Raw genomic sequence first — 19,390 nt, forward strand, 5'->3', positions numbered from 1 at the left:
TTTTGCTCTTTCCTGCTGGGGCAGCAAGGGCTACTCACCCACATGCTATAGCGGCCACTTTTCTCCGTGAGTCCAGGGATCTCCACAGGGCAGGAAATGGGCACTCCAGACAGCCCAGGGCCTGGGGGAGGACCCAGAGGGGCCAAGAGGGGAAAAGGGAAGTTCTGTCTCTGCATTGGTGTCATCAGGCCTCTTGTGCCTGGCCAGCTGGGGGCCCAGGGAGAGAGGGAAGGAAGGTCAGGGTCAGATTCAGTGGGGCCCCGGCCTGGCTTGCTCTGGAAAAGGCAGGCCTGGCCCGCTAGAGGCTCTGTTGACCTCTTCACAGCAGCTGTGGGCTATGACCCATTACTGGCTTATAAAATCAATTTAATAGTTTGCATCTAACACTGACAAAATGAAAACAAAAAATAGGATGAAACTATCAGTATGCATCATATATAACAAGGGTAAGAACTGCTTCAGTTTCACACACACACACAAATGCATGCACACTTGTGTGCGTGAATTGGGTTATGATGTAAAAATGAGTTTCTTACTATGGTCACAGTCAAAAGTATTTAAAAGTCTCTGCTCTATCGAGTCTTTTTCCTGTAGGCAGGTGGGTATGGGGCATCCCAATGCCCTGTCCTCAACCCTGCAGCATCTAAGTGCTCTCGAGCCTAGCCCCCATCATTAAGGATGTCCAAACTGCCTTCGAAGGAAGCCGTGCCAACTGGTTTTCTCTGTAGGCAAAGACCAGGAGACTTTGAGTCAGGATGCCTGGCTCCTTGCTGTTTGATCTCCAAGTCTCTCCTCTTACCCGATCTCAGGCAGTGCTGTCTGCTCCCCTCCACCCTAACCTGATGGAAGCCTGGCCCTGGGCGATCTCTGGGGTCCCTTGCAGATTCTATGACTCAGATGGTTAATTCTCAGAATGCACTGATTTCCTGCTTCAACCCCATCCTTGGCACCTGCAACCCCAGCACTATATGTACAGATCCATAGATTTAGATTAATCACAATTCTTGGCTTTAACACCTATTATCTTTCATTCATGTCATCACCAGTAAATGCACTTCTCAAACCAAGAACTAGAATACCACCATCAACACATCATATTTGCTCCTCTCCTCCCCGCCTCTTCCCACCTGCCCCCAGAAATAGCCTCTATCTGAATTTTGTGTTTAGCGTTCATTGCTTTTTTTTCTTGTTTTATCATGTTTATGATAATTTTCCTTGCTTCTTGTTTCTTTCTTTCTTTCTTTCTTTTTAAATTTTGGTTGTGCCGGCTCTTTGTTGCAGCAGGCAGGCTCCTTAGTTTTAGCTCTCCGGCTCCTTAGTTGCAGCACGTGTACTCTTTAGTTGAGGCCAGTGGGCTCCTTAGTTGCGGTTCACTGGCTCCTTAGTTTTGGCATGCATTCTCTTAGTTGCGGCATGTATGTGGGATCTAGTTCCCTGAACAGGGGTCGAACCTGCGTCCCCTGCATTGGAAGGTGGATTCTTAACCACTGCGCCACCAGGGAAGTCCTCTAATTTTGCTTGCTTTTGAACTTTATCTTTATTATTATTTATTTATTTATTATTTTTTTGCGGTACGCGGGCCTCTCACTGCCACGGCCTCTCCCGCTGCGGAGCGCAGGCTCAGCGGCCATGGCTCATGGGCCCAGCCACTCCGCAGCATGGAGGATCACTCCAGGATCCTCCCGGACCGGGGCACGAACCTGTGTCCCCTGCATCGGCAGGCGGACTCTCAACCACTGTGCCACCAGGGAAGCCCTGAACTTTATCTTTAAAAAGCATCTCAGGCCATATGGTCTCCTGCAAACTTGCTTTCCTGGACTTAGCATCACATTTGTAAGATTCATCTATGTTGCTGCGTGTAGCTGTGGTTCGTTCATTGTCGTTGCAATATAACGTTCAATCGTCTGAATGGACCACAGCATATTTATCTATTCTTCTGCCACTGGACATTTAGATTGTCACCAGGTTCTTGCTAATTTGAACAATGTTGGTTTGAATATTCTTACACATAGCCCCCTTTGCACGTCTGCAAGAGTTTCTCTGGGGTATATTTCTGGGAGAGGAACTGCTGGGTGATACGGCATGCAAATGTTCAATTTTATAAGATATTGCCAATTTTTTCCCCTAGAGTCTGTTCCGGTTTACACTCCTACTACCAGTCAACGAGAGTTCCTGTTATCCATCTTCAACACTAGTATTAAATTCGCCGGTCCTTACTCTGTTAGAGGCCCTACAATGGCTACGGAAGTGAGGACCCAATTGGCGGAGCACCCACTGACGAGGTAAGGTCCCAAATGCCTTCCCTGCTGACCAAGGAGGTGGAGGGGGCCGGGGTGGTCGGAAGACAAAGGAACTCAGCAAACTGAGGGTCCAAGTGGAGATCACCTTCCACTGCCATCAGCCAGGCCCCCAGTGGGTTCTCAGGCCTGAGTTAGCAAATCACAAGCAGGGCCCCTCCTGGGTAGGGACAGAGTCACAGGCAGGGGGCAGGAGCACAGAAATTCCAGGGGTTTTCAGGGGCTGACTTCTTCTGTTAGTTGGGGGTAGGGGAGGCCAGCTAACAGCGACTTTCAGAGAAGGTTTGCTTTATTTCTTTAAGTCCCAGACCCCTTAGAGGCGAATGGAGGACGGAAGAGGAAACTCAGGGGCCTGGTCAGCGAGATCCGCAGAGATTCCTGGGGCAAAACGCCTTGCTTAGCATATCCAGAGTCCATCTATACACCTCCAGAGGGATTCCCTTCAGCCAGGACCACCGGAAGGGAAAGCAGACAGTGAGCAGGCAGGTGGTCCCACCAGGCCCCTGGCGGACAGCAGCCCACCTTTGGATCCTCGCTGGACCTACTCCATCGCCTCCTCCGGGGGCAGAAGCACAGCGTCCTCAGGAGCGGGAAGGGGTGTGGGTGGAAGACAGAGAACCTGAGACGCTTGTCTCCAGCGAAGCGAAGCAAGAGCTTGAGGCTTCCCTGCAGCGACGCAGCCCTGACAGCCGCCCTGTCACCTCTGCATCTCCCGGGAGGGGCCCCCACGGGACAAGGACTCACTGGCCTAGTCTGGCCTTGGCGCCAGCTTTGGCCCCTGGACGCTGAGTCTGGGCCAAAACTGCCCCCGAGGGCAAGGGGGGAGGGTGACAGCCTATAGCTGGCTTCTCTTGGGCTGCCAGCAGTTTGGCTTGGGGAGAGGCCCATGCTAGGGTCAGCCCCCTGGCCCTGGAGGTGTATATAATGTACCTTTGCTCCAGTCCAGGTATTTGGATGAGTAGGTGGGTCTATGGCTTCTCTTTCTGGCTTTAGAAATGGTTTCTGAGAGAAAACTGGGGTCCTGGCTCCCTGCTCAGGCATCTTAGGAAGACAGAAGGGTCCCTGGGGCCGGATGGCATGGCTGGGAAAGGAGCCTGGGGGAGGCTCAGCTTTGGTGTCACGGGGGTGGCGGTGAAATCCCGGAAACCAGACTTCAGAGCATCTCAGGAATGGATTCTAATAAGCTCGGGTGGGCACCGCTGCCGGGGGGCTCCATTTGCTTCTCCCTGATCCTCTCCTTCAGGCCAAGGACTGAGCCAAAACCCGAGAAGTCAGGGTGCTGGCCAAGGAGCCACGCGGACGGCGGGCCACAGAAAGAACTGAGGATCCCAGGGATTGTGGATTTCAGGCTGATCCGAGAGGAACTGAGGACCTCCAAGCCCCAAACGCCCGGTGCCCACCGCTTCGGCCACCTCAGCCATCACTCCTTCTTCTCCCGGCACCACCCCCATCCCCAGCACGTGACCCACATCCAAGGTAGGGCTGGGGCCGGCCAGAGCCTGGCCGGAGGTGGGGACAGGGGAGGACGTGCTGGAAAGGGAGGACCTGAGGCAGGGGCAGGGTGCGGGGGTCCAAGGGCAGACTGCCTAGCCCCACAGGATTTACGTCATTGCCAATTCTCCCATTTTACAAATCAGAGAAAGGGATGAACGTTCTGCTGCAGAGCTGCACTCTCTGGTCTAACTCAGGCCATTTCAGCCACTCAGCTATCCATCCACCAAATATCTAATGAGTGTGAACTATGGGTCAAGCAGTGTTTTAGGTCCTGGGGTTATGAGAGTGAGCGAGACAGACAGTGCCTGCCCTCACGGAGCCAACTCTTTGGTGGGAAAGAATAGGAAATAGATAAGGTGTCAGATGTGGTAAGTGCCAAGGCTATACAAGGAGGCCTGACCAACAGCATGACATTTGAGCAAAGGATAAAGGAAGACAGGGCATGACCCGTGTGGATCTCAGGGGGAAGAGTGTCCCAGGCAGAGGGAACAGCAAGGACAGAGGCCCTGAGGCAAGAGCATCCTGGCTCTGTTGGAGAAACAGCAAGGAAGTCAGTGTGGCTGGAGCAGAGTCAGGAGGGGAGAGAAAGGAGATGCATCAAAGAGGCAGCTGGGCCCACAACGCGTGGGCCTTGGAGCTCACCATGGTCACCCTTAAGCCATCTCGGTGAGTCAGGTGGGAGCCACTGGAAGGTTGAGAGCAAAGAGGTAGCAGAAGGGATCTACTGGCTTTTGAATGGATGGTGGCTTGGACCGGGGAGATAGCAGTGGAGGAGTTAGTGTCCCCGCTCTAGAGATATACAGAAGGTAAGGCCAACGGGATTTGCTGGTAGATTCAAAACAGAGTACGAGACGGGAGAGGAGGCAGCCCGATTCCCAGGTGTTTGGCCTGAGTAACTGGAAAACTGGAGTTGCACTGGCTGAGACAGGGAAGCCCACAGAAGGGGCCAGTGGAGGGTGGGGAGGGTCAGGGGTTCGGTCTGGGGCGTGGGAGATGCACCATGGGCGATGCCTCTTAGAAGTCCGAGAGGAGGTATCGAGTAGGCAGTCAGGTCCATTTGGGGCAGAGGTGCCAACGTGAGAGCCGCTCAGATGGGGGTGGTATTTATGGGATCATCAGGGGACCATGTAGATGCAGGGGAGGAGAACCTGGCATGAGCCTGGGGACCCCAAGGCTAAGGGGTTGAGGAGATGAAGAGGAAGCAGTAGCCGAGGGGCTGGTGAGCCAGGAGGACCCAGGAGAGTGAGGGGTTCTGGCACCAAAGGAAAGTGTTCGGGAAGACAGAGTGAGCACCCACGGTAAGTCCTGACCAGGCTGTTCCCCAAAGCTGAACTAATGATGCTATAGCATCACACAAACCTTAGACTGGAGGGTCCTCACGTGTAACTGTCTCTTACCGCCTCCAGGCTGCCACGCACTCAGCCCTGGAAGCCTGACAGATGGCATGACGTTTTATCCAGAGGGTCTCGCTCCCTGTGATTTGAGCCCAGGCCCCTCTCGTCACAAACTGTGGCTTAATGCCCCCGTCCCCACATCCTCTTCTTTAAGCTGCCTGCCTCTGTGCTCACACCTGCACTTCACTGCCCTGTCGTAGAACACCGAAAGGACCCCAGGACTAGGGTCTCAGGAAGCCCGGGTTCCTGTCTTACCTCTGCCTGACTCACTGCGTGATCCCGAGCACATCCTTTCGCTGCCATTCTAGGTGTCCCCAGGGGTAAGGTCGCAGTGGTTACAAAGGCCCTCCCAGCTCTCGCCATCTCTGGGCTTGTGGTTACTGGAGGAAGTGGGCCAAGTGCAGCCCCTGCTCACCAGCCTCCTCCCAGCCCCCCGGAGTTCTTGGGGTCCACTCAGGCCCCCCTTCTCACAGCCTCTAACCCTTCACAGATCTCACCGGGAAGCCTGTCTGTGTTGTCAGGGACGAGTTCTCTCTGGCCGCCTCACGTCAAGCCACACTCTTACCCCGCTCTCTGATCGGGATGCCCACCATCTCGGTCCCCATTGGAGACCCGCAGTCCAATCGGGATCCCTGGCTTGCTTCTGGTGGGTACTTGGGCCACAGCCCCTCTACCTTGGGGTTATACGTGTGCCTGGCTTGGGTGGGTGCCTGAGAAGGAAAGGGCCATTGCTCTTAGGTCAGTGGGGTCTGGTGGGGAACCCCAGTGTTTTCCTTATTTCCTCAGGCAGCTGCATTTGCATTACTCCCCAGCCCCAGGTCCTCAGAAATGCACCCCTGCTTGGCTTTGATGTGTCTGAGGAGTCATAACAAGCAGATGTGGGCAACAGTCATGTGACTTACAGCTCTAGCCAGGAACAGGATTGGAAATACTGTATTTCATAACTTGTGTGCTCAGGCACCAGCCAATCAGAACAGCCGGCCATAGACAGTGCGTTGGGGGGCGGAGGGGGAGGGCAGCATTTCAGAGGCCTCTGCGCTGCCACGCCTTTCCCTTTCCCTTAAGGGCGGGGAGGACCCTGGGGAAGGGGCAGAGGGGCTTGGAAGGCTTGCTGCAGTGCTCGTCACCAACCTCGCCAGGAGTCACTCAGTATTTTAGTAACTGCCACAGCATGTCGACTGAATCTCTGTCCTGGCTTTGGGCTCCTAAAAGAGGCAAAGCTAGACTAAATCACAAACATCTTGGTACATGTAGCCAAATGTTCTCCAGCATCTCCCAGTAAAGCCACAGGCTAGGACACCAGTATCAGTAGCCACCATACCCACCAACCCACCAGTGGTGTGATTCCTACTCCTTCCCTCAAGGGCACCACCTCCCCGGTGAAGCTACCCTTCCCGTTAAGATGCAGGGCAGGAAGACGGGGAGGAGAGGAGGCTCTTCCACCTACAGTCCTCCCCACACCCAGTGTACAGGGAGGGCAAGGAGGAGAGCCCCAGGTACCAGTTGGCCGGATCTCGTCCCCTCCTTCCAGAGGCCTGGAAGAAGGAGTTGAAAGACCTGGCTTCCCGGGTGGCCATCTTCACCGAGGAGAACGCGCTGAAGAGCAAGGAGGTGGGTGCAGAACAAAGCAGCTGCCTGAGAAGAGACGAAATGGACTCACTCCTCTGTAACTAAATCCCTCCCACGTGGCTTCCAGCAGATCAGTGTAGCGCGAGCCTTCCTGAGAGGCGCTACTGTTGGCACGGGGGAAGGGGCCCATGAATTCAACCCAAGGGAGAGGGTCCCAGTGAGGGTTCAGAGGACAGAACGTACCAGGTGGAGAAATCCAAGAAGGGCTCATAGTTTAGAAGCGGATGGAGAGAGACGTGCCTAGTGGAAGCACACAGCATAAAGGCTCACAAGCTGGAAAATGCAGGGCCTCTTTAGAGACCAGAGGGCTGAGGAACAGGGCACAAGTGGGCAGCAGTGAGGGAGAAGGTGGGAGAAGGGCTGACTTTGGACGTAGGCAAGATCAGCTTGTTTCTCATTTCTGAACTTCGTTTCGTGTCTAATCTGAGAAGGGGTGGAAAATCCCTGAAGCATTACAGACAGAATGGGGGTGGCCTCCTGGGTGCTATTTGCTGATAAACCAATAAGGACAAGCGGGAGGCAGCTTGAAGGTGGTTGAAATTGGTCCTAGGACAGGCCCGGAACTTTGTGGCCGAGTCTGGTCCCGCCCTTGTCTTGCGCAACAGAGTTCCCGTCCCTGCTCTGCAGCTAACTCACTGTGACACTCAGGGCAACTCAGCTAAGCTGTCTGGGTCTCAGTTTTCTTATCTTTAAAATGGGGAGAAGGATACTACCAGTCTTAACTGGAGTTCCAGGGCAGGAGGTCCTAGGCCTTGTGCCCACAGGCCTGGCTCAGGAAGGTTTCCCAGGGCAAAGAAAGGATGGCAAGCTGTGGGGGACAGTATCCTACACCAAGGCAGGATACTGTTTTCAAATCTCTGATGGGCTGGGGGGAGGGGCATGGGGAGGGCCTACCCAAGAAGAAGTACAAGGACCACCCGAGAACCATGGCGGGGAGCCAACATTCAATGAAATTCCAGCAGGAAGAGCAATAGCTATAATGGAAGGGCCACCCCACTGGCAAGAGGGGTCTAGGACAGGGTCGGGTTGGCCTGGGTGATATCCTGGGTCCCCGGCCTCCTCCTCTTCTTTTCCCCCTTGTCCCCTCTGCTTTCTCCTCTTTCTCCCTCTCTGCCAAGAGTCTCTGGCTGCTTTTTTCCCAGCAGAAGGAGGAGCCTCAGCGGGAGAATGGGGCAAAGTACTCAGCAGAGACTGGTAGGCTCATCCCTGCTTCCTCCCGGGCCACGGCCCGCCGCCACTCCCGCCAGGGCGTACGAAACCACTCTCCGAGCACAGGTGGAGGAGACCAGACCTTCATCCTACAGGATCAGGAGTTGCTGGTGAGGTGCTGGGAAGGTTGGGGGCTGTGGACCCTACAGAGGCCCTAGTCTGAGGGCAGAGAACATGGTGGTACCTGCTCCCAGGCTCACAGGGATCCAACTAGGACCCTTGCAAACTGCTTTCAAGCCTGGCTTCTCCCAGGGAGCCTTGCACCTGAGACCACAAGGTTCAAAAACCCCAGACCTGGGAGTCAGGAGCCTGGATTCCAATCCCCAGCTGCCTCTAGCTTTCTGTCTGAGCCTTTCCCTCTCTAAGTCCTTTTCCCTCTCGGGACCTTAGTTCCATGATTTAGCCAAACTGGGAGCACGGACACGTTGTCACACGGTCTGGTCCAGCTGTGGCACCTGACGTGTTAGCGAAGGGAGCCACGGCGGTGGAATGAGAAGCCTGGAGGTGGAGGCCCTGCCTGGCGTGTCCTCACCACGCCCAGCCTGCTGCCCCCCCGCAGCCTGCAAGGCTGGTCGCAGCCACCTCCCCACACCCTGGAGCCGTCTGGTCTGTGCTGCAGCGAAGCATAAAGCCCCCTCCTCCGTGTTCGAGTGTCCCATGGGGGCCTGAGAGGCACGCAGGAGTCGTGCTGGCGGGCGAGGCAGTGAGCGTCTCTGTTCAAAGGCGCACCCGTTCTCCAGGAGAGGCCAGACTATGACAGCATCCTGACACCTGCCCTGTGACCAGTGCTTTAAAGCACGCAGTCGCCTTGGAGCCCTAAGACAGTTCAGGGAACAGAGAGAGCAGACAGGACCCCATTCCACAGACGGGGAGGCTGAGACCCTGCCGGGTGACAGCCCACGGCGCAGGTCCCCGGAGAGGGCGCAGCATAGCAGGGGCTAGAACACAGTGCTCTCTCCACCATAGGGCGGCCTCACCTTCCCTGGAAGTAGGTTCTCGGGTCCTGTGGGGAGGGGGCACAGGGCAGGTAAGTTGGATGCGGAGAATGGAGAGGGACCCCGGGCAGATGGGGGCGGGGGTCACCTCAGGGGGCAGGTACCCGGGGGTGAGGGTGGGCAGCCTAGCAGTCGCAGGCCTGGGGAGAGGCCCGGCCCAGTTCCCGCTCTGCTAGGGATGAGGCAGACCTGCTGGGCACTGACAGCACACCTCGGGTCCTGGGGAGACTGACCACCAAGCGCTGAGGGAACCCCACTTTCCTAGGACCCCGGGGGCTCCGCCTCCCCCCGTGGGCCCCAGCTCCACACAGGCACAGCCGCCAGCAGCAGCCTGGCCCAGGAAGCCCCCATCACCCTTCCAAGACAGAGCTGGATCTCTTGCCGCTGATCCCTGACTGGAGGACGCCGCAGGGAAAGGGCCCTGAAGTAGCCAAGATGCTAGAGGCTGAGAAGGCGGCTGGGAGTGAAGAGCACAGGGCTCTGGGCGGGAAGGAGCCCCCGGCCGAGCAGGGCACAGAACCAGCTGACTTCGACCCTCAGGCCGCCCACAGGGATCACCCCACCTCTTTGCTAACATCTCCAATCTCTGAACTTGGGAACTTCAGGGAGGGGAGGCCCATGGGGTCCCTGAAATCCCCACACCAAGGACCCAAGCATTTGGGAGTTGGTGCATCTCTGAGGAGCTGACGGGCCAGCCCTGACCTTGCCTTCCCCGTGAGGGACTTTGAGGTACAACCAGCCCAAGTAGGGCTCAGGGACGAGGGGTCCAGGTGCCTGATTCTGAGGCTTTGTTCTGCCACAACAGCTCTGCGAGGTGTCCTCCTCTCTCGAGGCCTCAGACGCCTCATCTGCCCAGTAGGGAGGTTAAGAATCTTCCTCCAGGGCTGTAGGCAGAGAAAGCTTTCTACAAAGTGTAAAGTCCCGTGCGGAGGGGAGGCAGGGACCATCGTGGGGACCCGTCTAGCCAAGCAAGGGCTCTGGGAGACCACCTTGCGGGGGAGGCAGCTGTGCAGCCAGCTACATGCTGTCCAGCCACGCCGACCCAGGCCTGTCGTCCTGCCCACAGATCCTGGAGCTGCTTTCTCAAATCCTGCAAACAGACTCCTTGAATACTATCCGGTTCTGGCTACTCTACGCGCCCCCCAAGGGTGAGGACACAGTCCCGGGCCTAGAACCTCGTCTGAGTGGAGACCGCTGAGGGCTGTGTCCACTGTTTCTGCAGGACTCAGGTGTCACTCGGTTCCCACCCCAGGGCCTTACACGGGGGCCTCTCCTCCTTTTTGGAGCCCCAAACTAATCTCTTCCAGCTAGACAACGTCACTGCTCCCTCCTCCACATTCCTCAGCAGGGTTTCCACGACCCTGCTCCTTAGAGGGGACCCCCTCCTCCACACTGACCGCAGGCCTCGGCCCCTGGGAGGGAGACACTCAAAGACCATACTTAGCAGACACGGCCTTTAATCCACCACTGTGGGAAATGCACACGCACAGAGATGCAAATACACGTACATAAGAGCACACACACGTGCACATGGACACGTAAACGGACGTACACATACTCACTGGGGCGGTAGGTGGAGGGTGTATCTAAGTGGGCGGGTGAGGAGTGATGAGAGCCAGAGAGCTGATTGGACGGGAGAGTGGAGGGGGGGGGAGGGCGGGTCCCCAGCCGGCTTCCCAGGGGGCCAGGGGCCGAGGTGGCAGGTGAACCAAGAACCAGGGACACTCGAGAGAGGTGTGGAAGGCCGAGGCACGCTGCACACACAGGGGCCAGAGAAGTGTGGCCTTCCCCACGGGCCCCCGAGGACAGAATGTGAGATGGTTAGAGAGCCGTCTGGACCCACTGGGCAGAAGAGCTGGAGGGCCCGCTCCCTGACGTTCCCACCTAGTGGCAGGATGGGGGCTGAGGTCTTGCCCCTGAGGATTCTCCCCCGCTTGTGCTTACAGAGAAAGACAGGGCACTAGGCCTCCTGCAGACAGCAGTGGCTCAGCTCCTTCCCCAGGCCCTAGTCTCCATCCCATCAGAGAAACTCCTGAACCAGCTCCAGGAAATTCAAGAACCACTTCAAGAGAGGCAACAGCTACCCTACAGGTGGGCTTCGCACCCCTCAGCTGCCCCTCTCCTCCGTAACATTCAGCCACCTGTCCTCCCAGGTGAGGCCAGTGGAGGCCAGAGGAGGGAGCCCGGCGCTGGCCAGAGCCTGGGCTGCCTAAGCCTGTCCTGGAGGAAGAGGCCCATGCTCTCCCCCGGACCTCCCCCTGTTCTACCTATGCGGCTTGAAAGCTTACTCTACCAGACCAGACTCCAGGGGCCAGCCGTGGGGATGCTAAGGGGGTGACCTGTGTCACTTATAGCAAGACAGGGCCAGGTAAGCCACATCTAGCTCTCCAGGAGCTCTTGGTCTTTGGGAAGACACAACAAGCAGAGAAGGAACGGTGACACAAGGCAGGCAGAAGTACCTTTATGCGGGTATTAAGTCCTCTGCATGGCTGGAGAGAAGGATTAATGATGAGCTGGGGAAAGGGAAGATGAGGGAAGTCCGCACACAGCAGGGGAGTGGGGCCTGAGTGTCAGCCATGGGACCAGCAATCCTGAGTGCCCACTATGTTTGCCTGACACCGCTGGGTGTTTCACACGTTTCTAGTCCATACAGCCACCCACGGAGGCAGTATTACCTCCATTTTACAGATGAGAAAACTGAGGCTCAGGAACAGTTGAATGACAGCCCCAAATCACGCAGCTGGGCAGCAGAAAAGCTGGGGTTCAGACTTAGGCTTATCTGACTTCCAAGCCCAGCAGCGCTCAGACCCACCAGGGAGCTTATTGAAAAGGCAGATGAGATTGTCACACAGCAGGGTGGGGGTGAACGCGGAGATGTGTATTTCCAACAGTCCCCTAAGTATGTCTGATAGCGCCTGGGGACACTGCTGGGATGGATAGGATTTGAACAAGCAAATGAGAGGGTGGGGAAAGTCAGGAGTGGAAGTCAGAAATGGGAAGCGTTAGGGAATGTTAAATTTGGGAGTGGCTGGAGCGCGGGTGGGTGGATTGGTGAGAAGGGGGTGGCATGCTGTGCTGGCTTGGATGTGCTGAAGGTGTGGGTGCTTGCTCTGGCCCTGGACTTGGTTTTCTTTTCCACTTTGAGACCAGGGGTGGCACAGTGGTAAGGCAGCTTCACTGTGACCTTAGGCAAGCCACCTCCCATCTGTGAGCCTCTGTTTCACCTTCTCAAAACACCCTCTCCTGGAATCATAGGGAGGAAAAATTACATCGGGTGCATCAAAAGGCTTGCTGAGTGCAAAGCCAATACAAGATATGAATGTTATCCATGCTCATCAGTAATTCATCAGGGAAGCAGGGTTTCTGTCTTCTCCACTCCCACAGGAAGGCTTCCCGTCTGCAGGGAAGCAGTAAGCCAGGGGAGGGCAGGTGCAGTGGCCTCCCTACGGCTCCTTACAGAAGGGCCTTGGTTCCCTGTGGCCACAGCGGGCGATGGAGTCACAGTTGTTGGGGTCCTGCTTGGGGTGGGGCCATCCCTGCACAGACACCTGCTGGCTCTCAGGAGGGGTGGGTCTTGCCTCTCCCTGGGGCACCTTCCCCACCTCCCTGCCCACCCTGCCACTCGGCTGGCTGCACGGCTCCAGCCTGACCTTCCCAGCCTCTCCTTGTGTTGGTTTTAGCCAATCCCTGAAGAAGACAAAGACGCCACCTCTATCAAAAAGCGAAAAACCAGGTAAGACCAGGTAAGCAGGTCACTGGGGGCTCAGAGAGGCCCACCATGGCTAGATTCCTCAGGGGATACAAGGACCCCCTGGAGATGGAGCCCTGCCCAAAGAAGCGGCTCATTTCATCCATCCATCCATCCATCCACTCATTCGTTCAGCAGATCCTTAATCAGTACCTAAGCGCTAGCTTCTGGGATCACTGGGGGAGAATCTGGAGACGAGTTCCTGCTGCCGTGGAGCTTCATCCTAGGGAAGGAGTGCAGACCACAAAGACACCTGAGGCAGATGGGTGCCCTACGGAAAATGACAGGGCGATGGCAGAATCAGGAGGACTGGCAGGGTGGGGAGAGGGCCCCTTGAGCCGAAAGGCAGGAAGGATCCAGCCCTCTCTGGGTCAAGGGAGAGCCCGCGAGCAGGGCTTCCACCTGCCAGGTGTGTTGGTGAACGAGCAGGCAGGCCAGGGTGGCCGGAGCCTTGTGGGTTGGGGACAGTGGTAAGACATGAGATAGATGGACAGAGCCGGCCTGTGGGAAAGGCCAGGCATGTGGTCTCATAAAGAGAGCATGGGGTTCACTGGAGGGTTACCAGCAGGGTGTGGTGGGACCCCTCTGGCTGCTGTGTAGAGAATGGACTGTGGGGTCCCAGAGGGGATGAGGGAGACCAGGGAGGAGGGGGTACCTTAGACCAGAGCGGGGGTGGGGGGGAGGGGAAGGAAGGTTGGAGGGGAGAGGAGAGGACAGGTATTCTCGATGTACACTGTTCTCCCCCACTAGACTGTAAAGGGTCCTGTGTGCCGGGCAGCGTGTCTGACACAGAGTAGGTACTGCTCAGACATCTGTGACCTGGATGTAGAAGAGGTCGGTGAGGCTGGGGGAAGGGAGCCAACCCCTCCCAGGTTGCCAGGAGAGCCCAAGCAGAAGCCTGGCCTGACCCAGGCACACACATATCCACCAGGGCCTGGTGGGGAGAAGGGGTCTCTCCAGATCTCCTGGGCAGCTCCCAGGTAGGGACCTGGCCCCTCACGCTCTCCTGCCTGCTGTGTTCCACGCCCCCCCCAGAGAACCCTGGGAAAGCACAACTTCTTCGCGTGCACTCCAGCCAGAACCCAGAAGAGAAGGCGGCAAAGCCAAAGGTAGAGTGTTGAGGAGTTCGCACCACTTTGCCCACCTTGCTCAAGAAGAGCCCCTGAGTTCAAAGATTCGGCCTGCACCTCCTCAACAGCAGTACCGGTTTTCCTATCACATGGAGCCTATTAAAATACTGTCTTCCCCTTAAGAGGACAGTTCCGCTCTCCTACCAGGAGGTCTGTGCTTGGGTAGTTTGCTCCAGGAGGGGGGATGAGCTGTACCAAACCATCCCGACTCCCTTGGAGAAAGCCTCCCCACGTGGGGCTTCCCTGGTTCTGTTAGGTTCCAGAGAACTGAAGGGCAGGTGGTAGATGGGGCTCTGCTCATCCTTGAGCCAAGTCTCCCAGGGTTCTGGGTAGATAAGAGCAGAGGGTGGGAACTCACAGGCCGCTTTCCAACACTGACCCATACCAATTATCGAGCCCCTACCAGGCACTGAGGCAGATACTAGCTAACTCATATAGAACACTATATGAATTGTTGTACATATTTTATATACGGTACTATGTTTGATGTTCCCCAAAGCTCTATGAGGTAGAGAATCACTCCCATTCTATAGATGAATAAACTGAGTGAGGCTGAGAAAGGTGAATTAGCTTGTCCAAGGCCACACAGTAAGTGACAACCAGGATCCAAATGCAACATGTCTGGATCTAGAATCCCTGCTCCCATCTGCTGTATTCTGCTGCCTTACGAACAGCAACCCTCACCAAAAGTTGTGGTCACATTCCTGAAGAGCATATGGTTAGGAAAATGGCGGCTGGCAAGACCAAGAAGGAAAGGGACATTATATAAATGTGACCCAGATGCAACTGGGGTGTCTCTATCCTTTAAGATATAGAGAAGACGGCTTTGACCCTCTGGGAAGTCCAATGTCTTCCTTGAGATTTCTGCAAATTGCTTGGGATGGGGTGGGGAGGTCGGCATTGAGTATTTACAATTTCATCATCACCTATGGCTCTGAGCTCCTACTTCTACTGACTTAGTTCAGTCCACGGATTGTGGCTCCACTCTCTACTTCCAGCACTGCCCCCATTCCCCCACGTCAGTTCATATGACCCCTTTCACACAAAACTTGTGCACGGAAGGCTTCAATCAAGATCAGGGGCTGGGGCTTCCCTGGTGGCGCAGTGGTTGAGAGTCCGCCTGCTGATGCAGGGGACACGGGTTCGTGCCCTGGTCCGGGAAGATCCCACATGCCGCGGAGCAACTAAGCTCGTGTGCCACAACTACTGAGCCTGTGCTCTAGAGCCCGTGAGCCACAACTACTGAGCCCACGTGCTGCAGCTACTGAAGCCCACGCGCCTAGAGCCCATGCTCCGCAACAAGAGAAGCCACTGCAATGAGAAGCCCGCGCACCGCAACGAAGAGTAGCCCCCACTCGCCGCAACTAGAGAAAGCCCGTGCACAGCAACGAAGACCCAACACAGCCAAAAATAAATAAATAAATAAAATTTATAAAAACAAAAACAACAACCATGCCCTGGGAATTCCCTGGCTGTCCAGTGGTTAGGGCTCCACGCTTCCACTGCAGGGGCACAGGTTAGATCCCTGGTCAGGGAACTAGGACCCCGCATGCCGCGTGGTGCGGTCAAAAAACCCAAAAAACCAAACCAAAACAAAAACCTATGCCCCTTGCCATCTCACTGAATTTCCCCTGCCCTGTCCTCAACCCTGCCACCAGTTTGCCCCCAGAAAGCCCACACTATTTTAATTTTTTCCTTGTAAAATATACATAACACAAAATTAACCATTTAAACCACTTTGAAATGTACACATCAGTGTCATTAACTACATGAACATTGTTTGCAACTATTACCACCACGCACCTCCAGAACTCTCTTCATTTTGCAAAGCTGAAACTCTGAAAACCATTCATAATTTCCCATTCCCCCCCTTCCCAGTCCCTGGCATTCCACTTTCTGTCTCTGAATCTGACAACTCTAGGTCCACCATATTAGTGGAATCATACAGTCGTACACATTATCCTTCTGTATCTGGCTTACGTCGCTTAGCGTGATGTCCTCAAGGCTCATCCATGTTGTAGCATGGCTCAGAATATCCTCGCACATTTACTTTTTTAATCGATGCAGCAGTTCAGCTCCTCCAGCCTCTGTTCCCAAACCCTCCAGCTCCACCTTGCCGTCTAACCTCATTTAGGGGCTGAGCTGAACAGGAGGACTGTTCATGGAATAGGGTCCTTGCCCCTGGGCAGCTGTGGTTACAAGAGTATATCGCTACTCCATTATGAATAACTTTTTGAAATCCAGACAGTGAAAAATTCTAAAAGCTATCTGTTTCCAAAATATACCATACTTCTTGGCACAAAAGCCCTGGGTCCTTAGGTAATCCTTCTACCCCTCCTCTAATTTTTCAGGAAAAATTGTCATGAGATTAATATCTGCCCCTGCAGATTCTCATACTTTCTTACTCCCTGGAGCGTACCTCTCTTTTAAGTTCCTTAGCCCATCCTTCAAATCTATTTATTTTGCTTTCTCCATCTCGTGTTTCCTTTTGCAACTCGCTGCAAAATGCTTGTGTCACTGCCTGGCTTTTGCACCCATTGTCACTGCATTGAAAGACAAGATGTTTCAGGCCTGGCTTCTTACCTGTGTATTTTGCGGGTAGATTGTGAACAGATGAGATCTTTCTCAGCAGCTCTGCAGTCTGTTAGGAGAAAGATAAGGGGACTGAGTTGAATCATGTGCACATAGAAACACTGTGGAAATAAACATGTGCTATGCAAATGGGAATGGGAAACTACCATATTGCAAAAACACAGATGGCTAACCTATGGTTGCATGGGATGATCTGACCTCATTCAATGCTCACAGCCACCCGTAAAGTAGGTCTTATAGGTGGAAAACCCAAGGCTCAGAGCAGAAGCAACATCAAAATTTACACAGCCCATAAGCAGTGGATTCAAACTCAAGGCTGTGGGCTCCTCTGTCAGTGCCCTTTACTTTCTGCCAGCTGCCATCTTGCAGGATCACCCCAAGTCCCACTTGTCTCCAGACAGAGAAGTGGACCCTTCTCTCACTTCCAGCCACTTCACCCTCTCTTCCTTCTGCTTCCTCTTCTTCCGTCCCTTAGGTATGGAGTTCGGCAGGGTTTGCTGTGACTCCTTGGCCCTCTTTGAAGTCCTCCAACAGGCCTGCATCCTTTCTCCATGTTTTAAGGGAGTCACTGCTGAACCCCAGGGGGACAGCCAGCTGGGAGAATTGGAAGGTTCCAGACATCTCACAAAGCACTGGCCAGAGTCATCACTGGCCTTCCTGGAAATGCAAGTGGTGTCTGGCCTGCCTTCCTCGTCACCTGCACAGGGCCATCTTGACCTCAGGGCCATCTTGACCTCAGATCCTGTGCAGGTTGGAGGCCAGGCTGGTTACTGGGCTGTGGCCTGTAAGCTCTGCTTGGCTTTGCAGAGTTTCTGTGCCCTGCTTAGCAGCACTCCCTGTCTGGGCCCCCTTTTGGGCAACAAGGTGACTTCTGCTGGGTGTCAGGACCCCATGACTACTCCTGAGTCACTTCTAAATTTTCCTTGGCTCAGGCCCTGGAATTTCTCTTCTCACTCCCCTCTGTTTCTCTGCCTGCCTGAAGCATGAGGACAGATTTTCCCTTCCAACCTTCTCTCCTATGGCTCTAGGTCCTCCTTGGGATCCAGTCTCCTTAGTCACTGTGAAAGCCATTGTTGGGTTTGCCCAGATGCCCCCCACCCCCTTCCAGGTGGGCCTGAAACTTAGCTCCGTCCAACCAGAGTGCCCCATTCCTGGGCACAGTGACTGGTTCAAGGATTGGATAAGCACGTGACCCAAACCAGGCCAACCAGAGTCCACCCTTGGGATTGTTTTGTTGGCTGGGAAGGAATGTTGGCTTTTGAGATGATGCCATCATCGGTCATCATTGCTCCAAGAGACAAAGCTGTGGATTCAGTCACACCTGATGGTCCTGATTCTTCCCCATTATATGAGACAATAAAATTATTTCTTAATCGAAGTGTTGATTTTTATGCACTTTTAACATAAACCTGACTATTTTAACCATTGTTAAGCATATAGTTCAGTGATATTAAATACATGCATATTGTTGGGGTACCATCACCACCATCCATCCATAGAACCCTTTTCACCTTGCAGAACTGAAACTCTATACCCATCAAACCATAACTCCCCATTCCCTCCTGCCCCCAGCCCCTGGCAACCACCCTTCTACTTTCTGTCTCTATGGATCTGACTGTTCTAGGTACGTCATATAAGTAGAATCATACAATATTTGTCATTTTGTGACTAGCTTACTTCACTTACCATAGAGTCCTCAAGATTCACCCATGTTGTAGCACGTGCCAGAATTTTCTTCCTTTTTTAGGCTGAATAATATTCCCTTGTATGTATATCCTCCATTTTGTTTATCCGTTCATCCATCGGGGAACATTTGGGCTGTTTTGCTTTTTGGCTATTGTGGATAATGCTGCTAGGAAATTGAGTGTACAGAAGAAGTTGATTTTTATGTTACATGTGACCAAAGGGATCCTGGATAATCTAAGGTCACACAGCTAGTAAGCAGAGGCCCCAGAACTAGCATACAGGCTCATCAGACTCCAGAGCCACTGACAAGAGCCCTTGGTTCCCAAACTTGAACCATTCTCATACCCCCGTCATGAACATGTTACAACTGTTCACCACCTGTACTATATTCCTTCATATTTCTTTAAATTTACCTTTTTACTTTTTTTCACTTAACTATAGTTTTGACCTCAGCGATAATATCCCTGGCATCATGGTTTGGAGGTGTTATTTATAAAAGTTTCTCATACACACAAAAATAAATAGAAATAGAAATGTTTAAAATGATAATGTTCCTCCGTGTGCCCCTTAAGTTCCACTTGTACCACCAGAGTACACTTTCCACACCTCGGGAAACGTTGACTAGAACAGATAGCAGTTGGAAGATGAGAGAACCACGCTTGGGAACCGTGGCTAAAGGACACACGCGGGGGTCAGCTTCTCCATGCCCAGTTTGCTGGCTCAACAGTCACCCCACTGACCGCCCTCCACTTGATGGGTGAGATGAGAATAGGCTGGAGACCCCTTTTCAGCAAAGGCAGGGGAAGGTGGTACCCTCCCTCCTGGAGCCTTAGGAGCTCACTGTTGGGACATCCCTCAGACGCTCCCAAGCCCCCTTCCCAGCCCATGGCAAACCCTCATTGTAGCACCCATGACATGGCGTCCAACTTCAGGTTGGACAAGGACAGTAACAGAGATCCCACCACCTTTCCTGACTGCTCACACCTTAGTTCTGTCCCCAGAGCCACAGAGATCAGGTCTTTCCTTCTTCCTCTGGCTTTCTAATTTTGCCCTTGTCAGAACTCTTTTAGGTCTCAAACCACGCCTCCTTTCAAATATTTATACCTTAAAAAAAAATTATTTTTGGTCTGATTGCATTAGCTAATACTTCCAGAGAATAATGTTAATTAATAACTATGATAGTGGGCATTTTAATAGTATTTAATGGGAATGCCTT

At 54.1% G+C, this 19,390-nt stretch overlaps 1 protein-coding gene and 1 long non-coding RNA gene across 2 annotated transcripts; one reads left to right on the plus strand and one right to left on the minus strand.

The window, feature by feature from the left end:
* On the minus strand, nt 1-18,546 carry LOC115856341 (uncharacterized). Its single transcript, XR_009559263.1, has 3 exons — nt 18,175-18,546; nt 16,480-16,537; nt 1-121 (listed from the first exon to the last, which is right to left on the minus strand). It is a non-coding gene; the product is annotated as an uncharacterized lncRNA (long non-coding RNA).
* Nucleotides 2,083-14,018, plus strand: TBATA (thymus, brain and testes associated). Its single transcript, XM_060286041.1, has 10 exons — nt 2,083-2,282; nt 3,541-3,773; nt 5,676-5,831; nt 6,717-6,796; nt 7,960-8,133; nt 10,085-10,166; nt 10,965-11,109; nt 12,699-12,751; nt 13,517-13,559; nt 13,802-14,018. Exons 1-10 carry the CDS (start codon nt 2,083-2,085, stop codon nt 14,016-14,018), a joined length of 1,383 nt encoding a protein of 460 aa, XP_060142024.1.
* Nucleotides 18,547-19,390: the final 844 nt, after the last annotated feature.

This window comes from Globicephala melas, chromosome 16 (assembly GCF_963455315.2).
Source record: "Globicephala melas chromosome 16, mGloMel1.2, whole genome shotgun sequence".
Classification (NCBI taxonomy): Eukaryota; Metazoa; Chordata; class Mammalia; order Artiodactyla; family Delphinidae; genus Globicephala; species Globicephala melas.

What these genes read in the sequence shown, in the direction of transcription:
- TBATA (XM_060286041.1), top strand. Translation starts at nt 2,083, where the DNA reads ATGCAAATGTTCAATTTTATAAGATATTGCCAATTTTTTCCCCTAGAG. An exon ending in GGATCCCTGGCTTGCTTCTG is followed by an intron (nt 5,832 to 6,716) that starts GTGGGTACTTGG and finishes CCCTCCTTCCAG; the next exon opens with AGGCCTGGAAGAAGGAGTTG. An exon ending in GGCAGCGTGTCTGACACAGA is followed by an intron (nt 13,560 to 13,801) that starts GTAGGTACTGCT and finishes CGCCCCCCCCAG; the next exon opens with AGAACCCTGGGAAAGCACAA.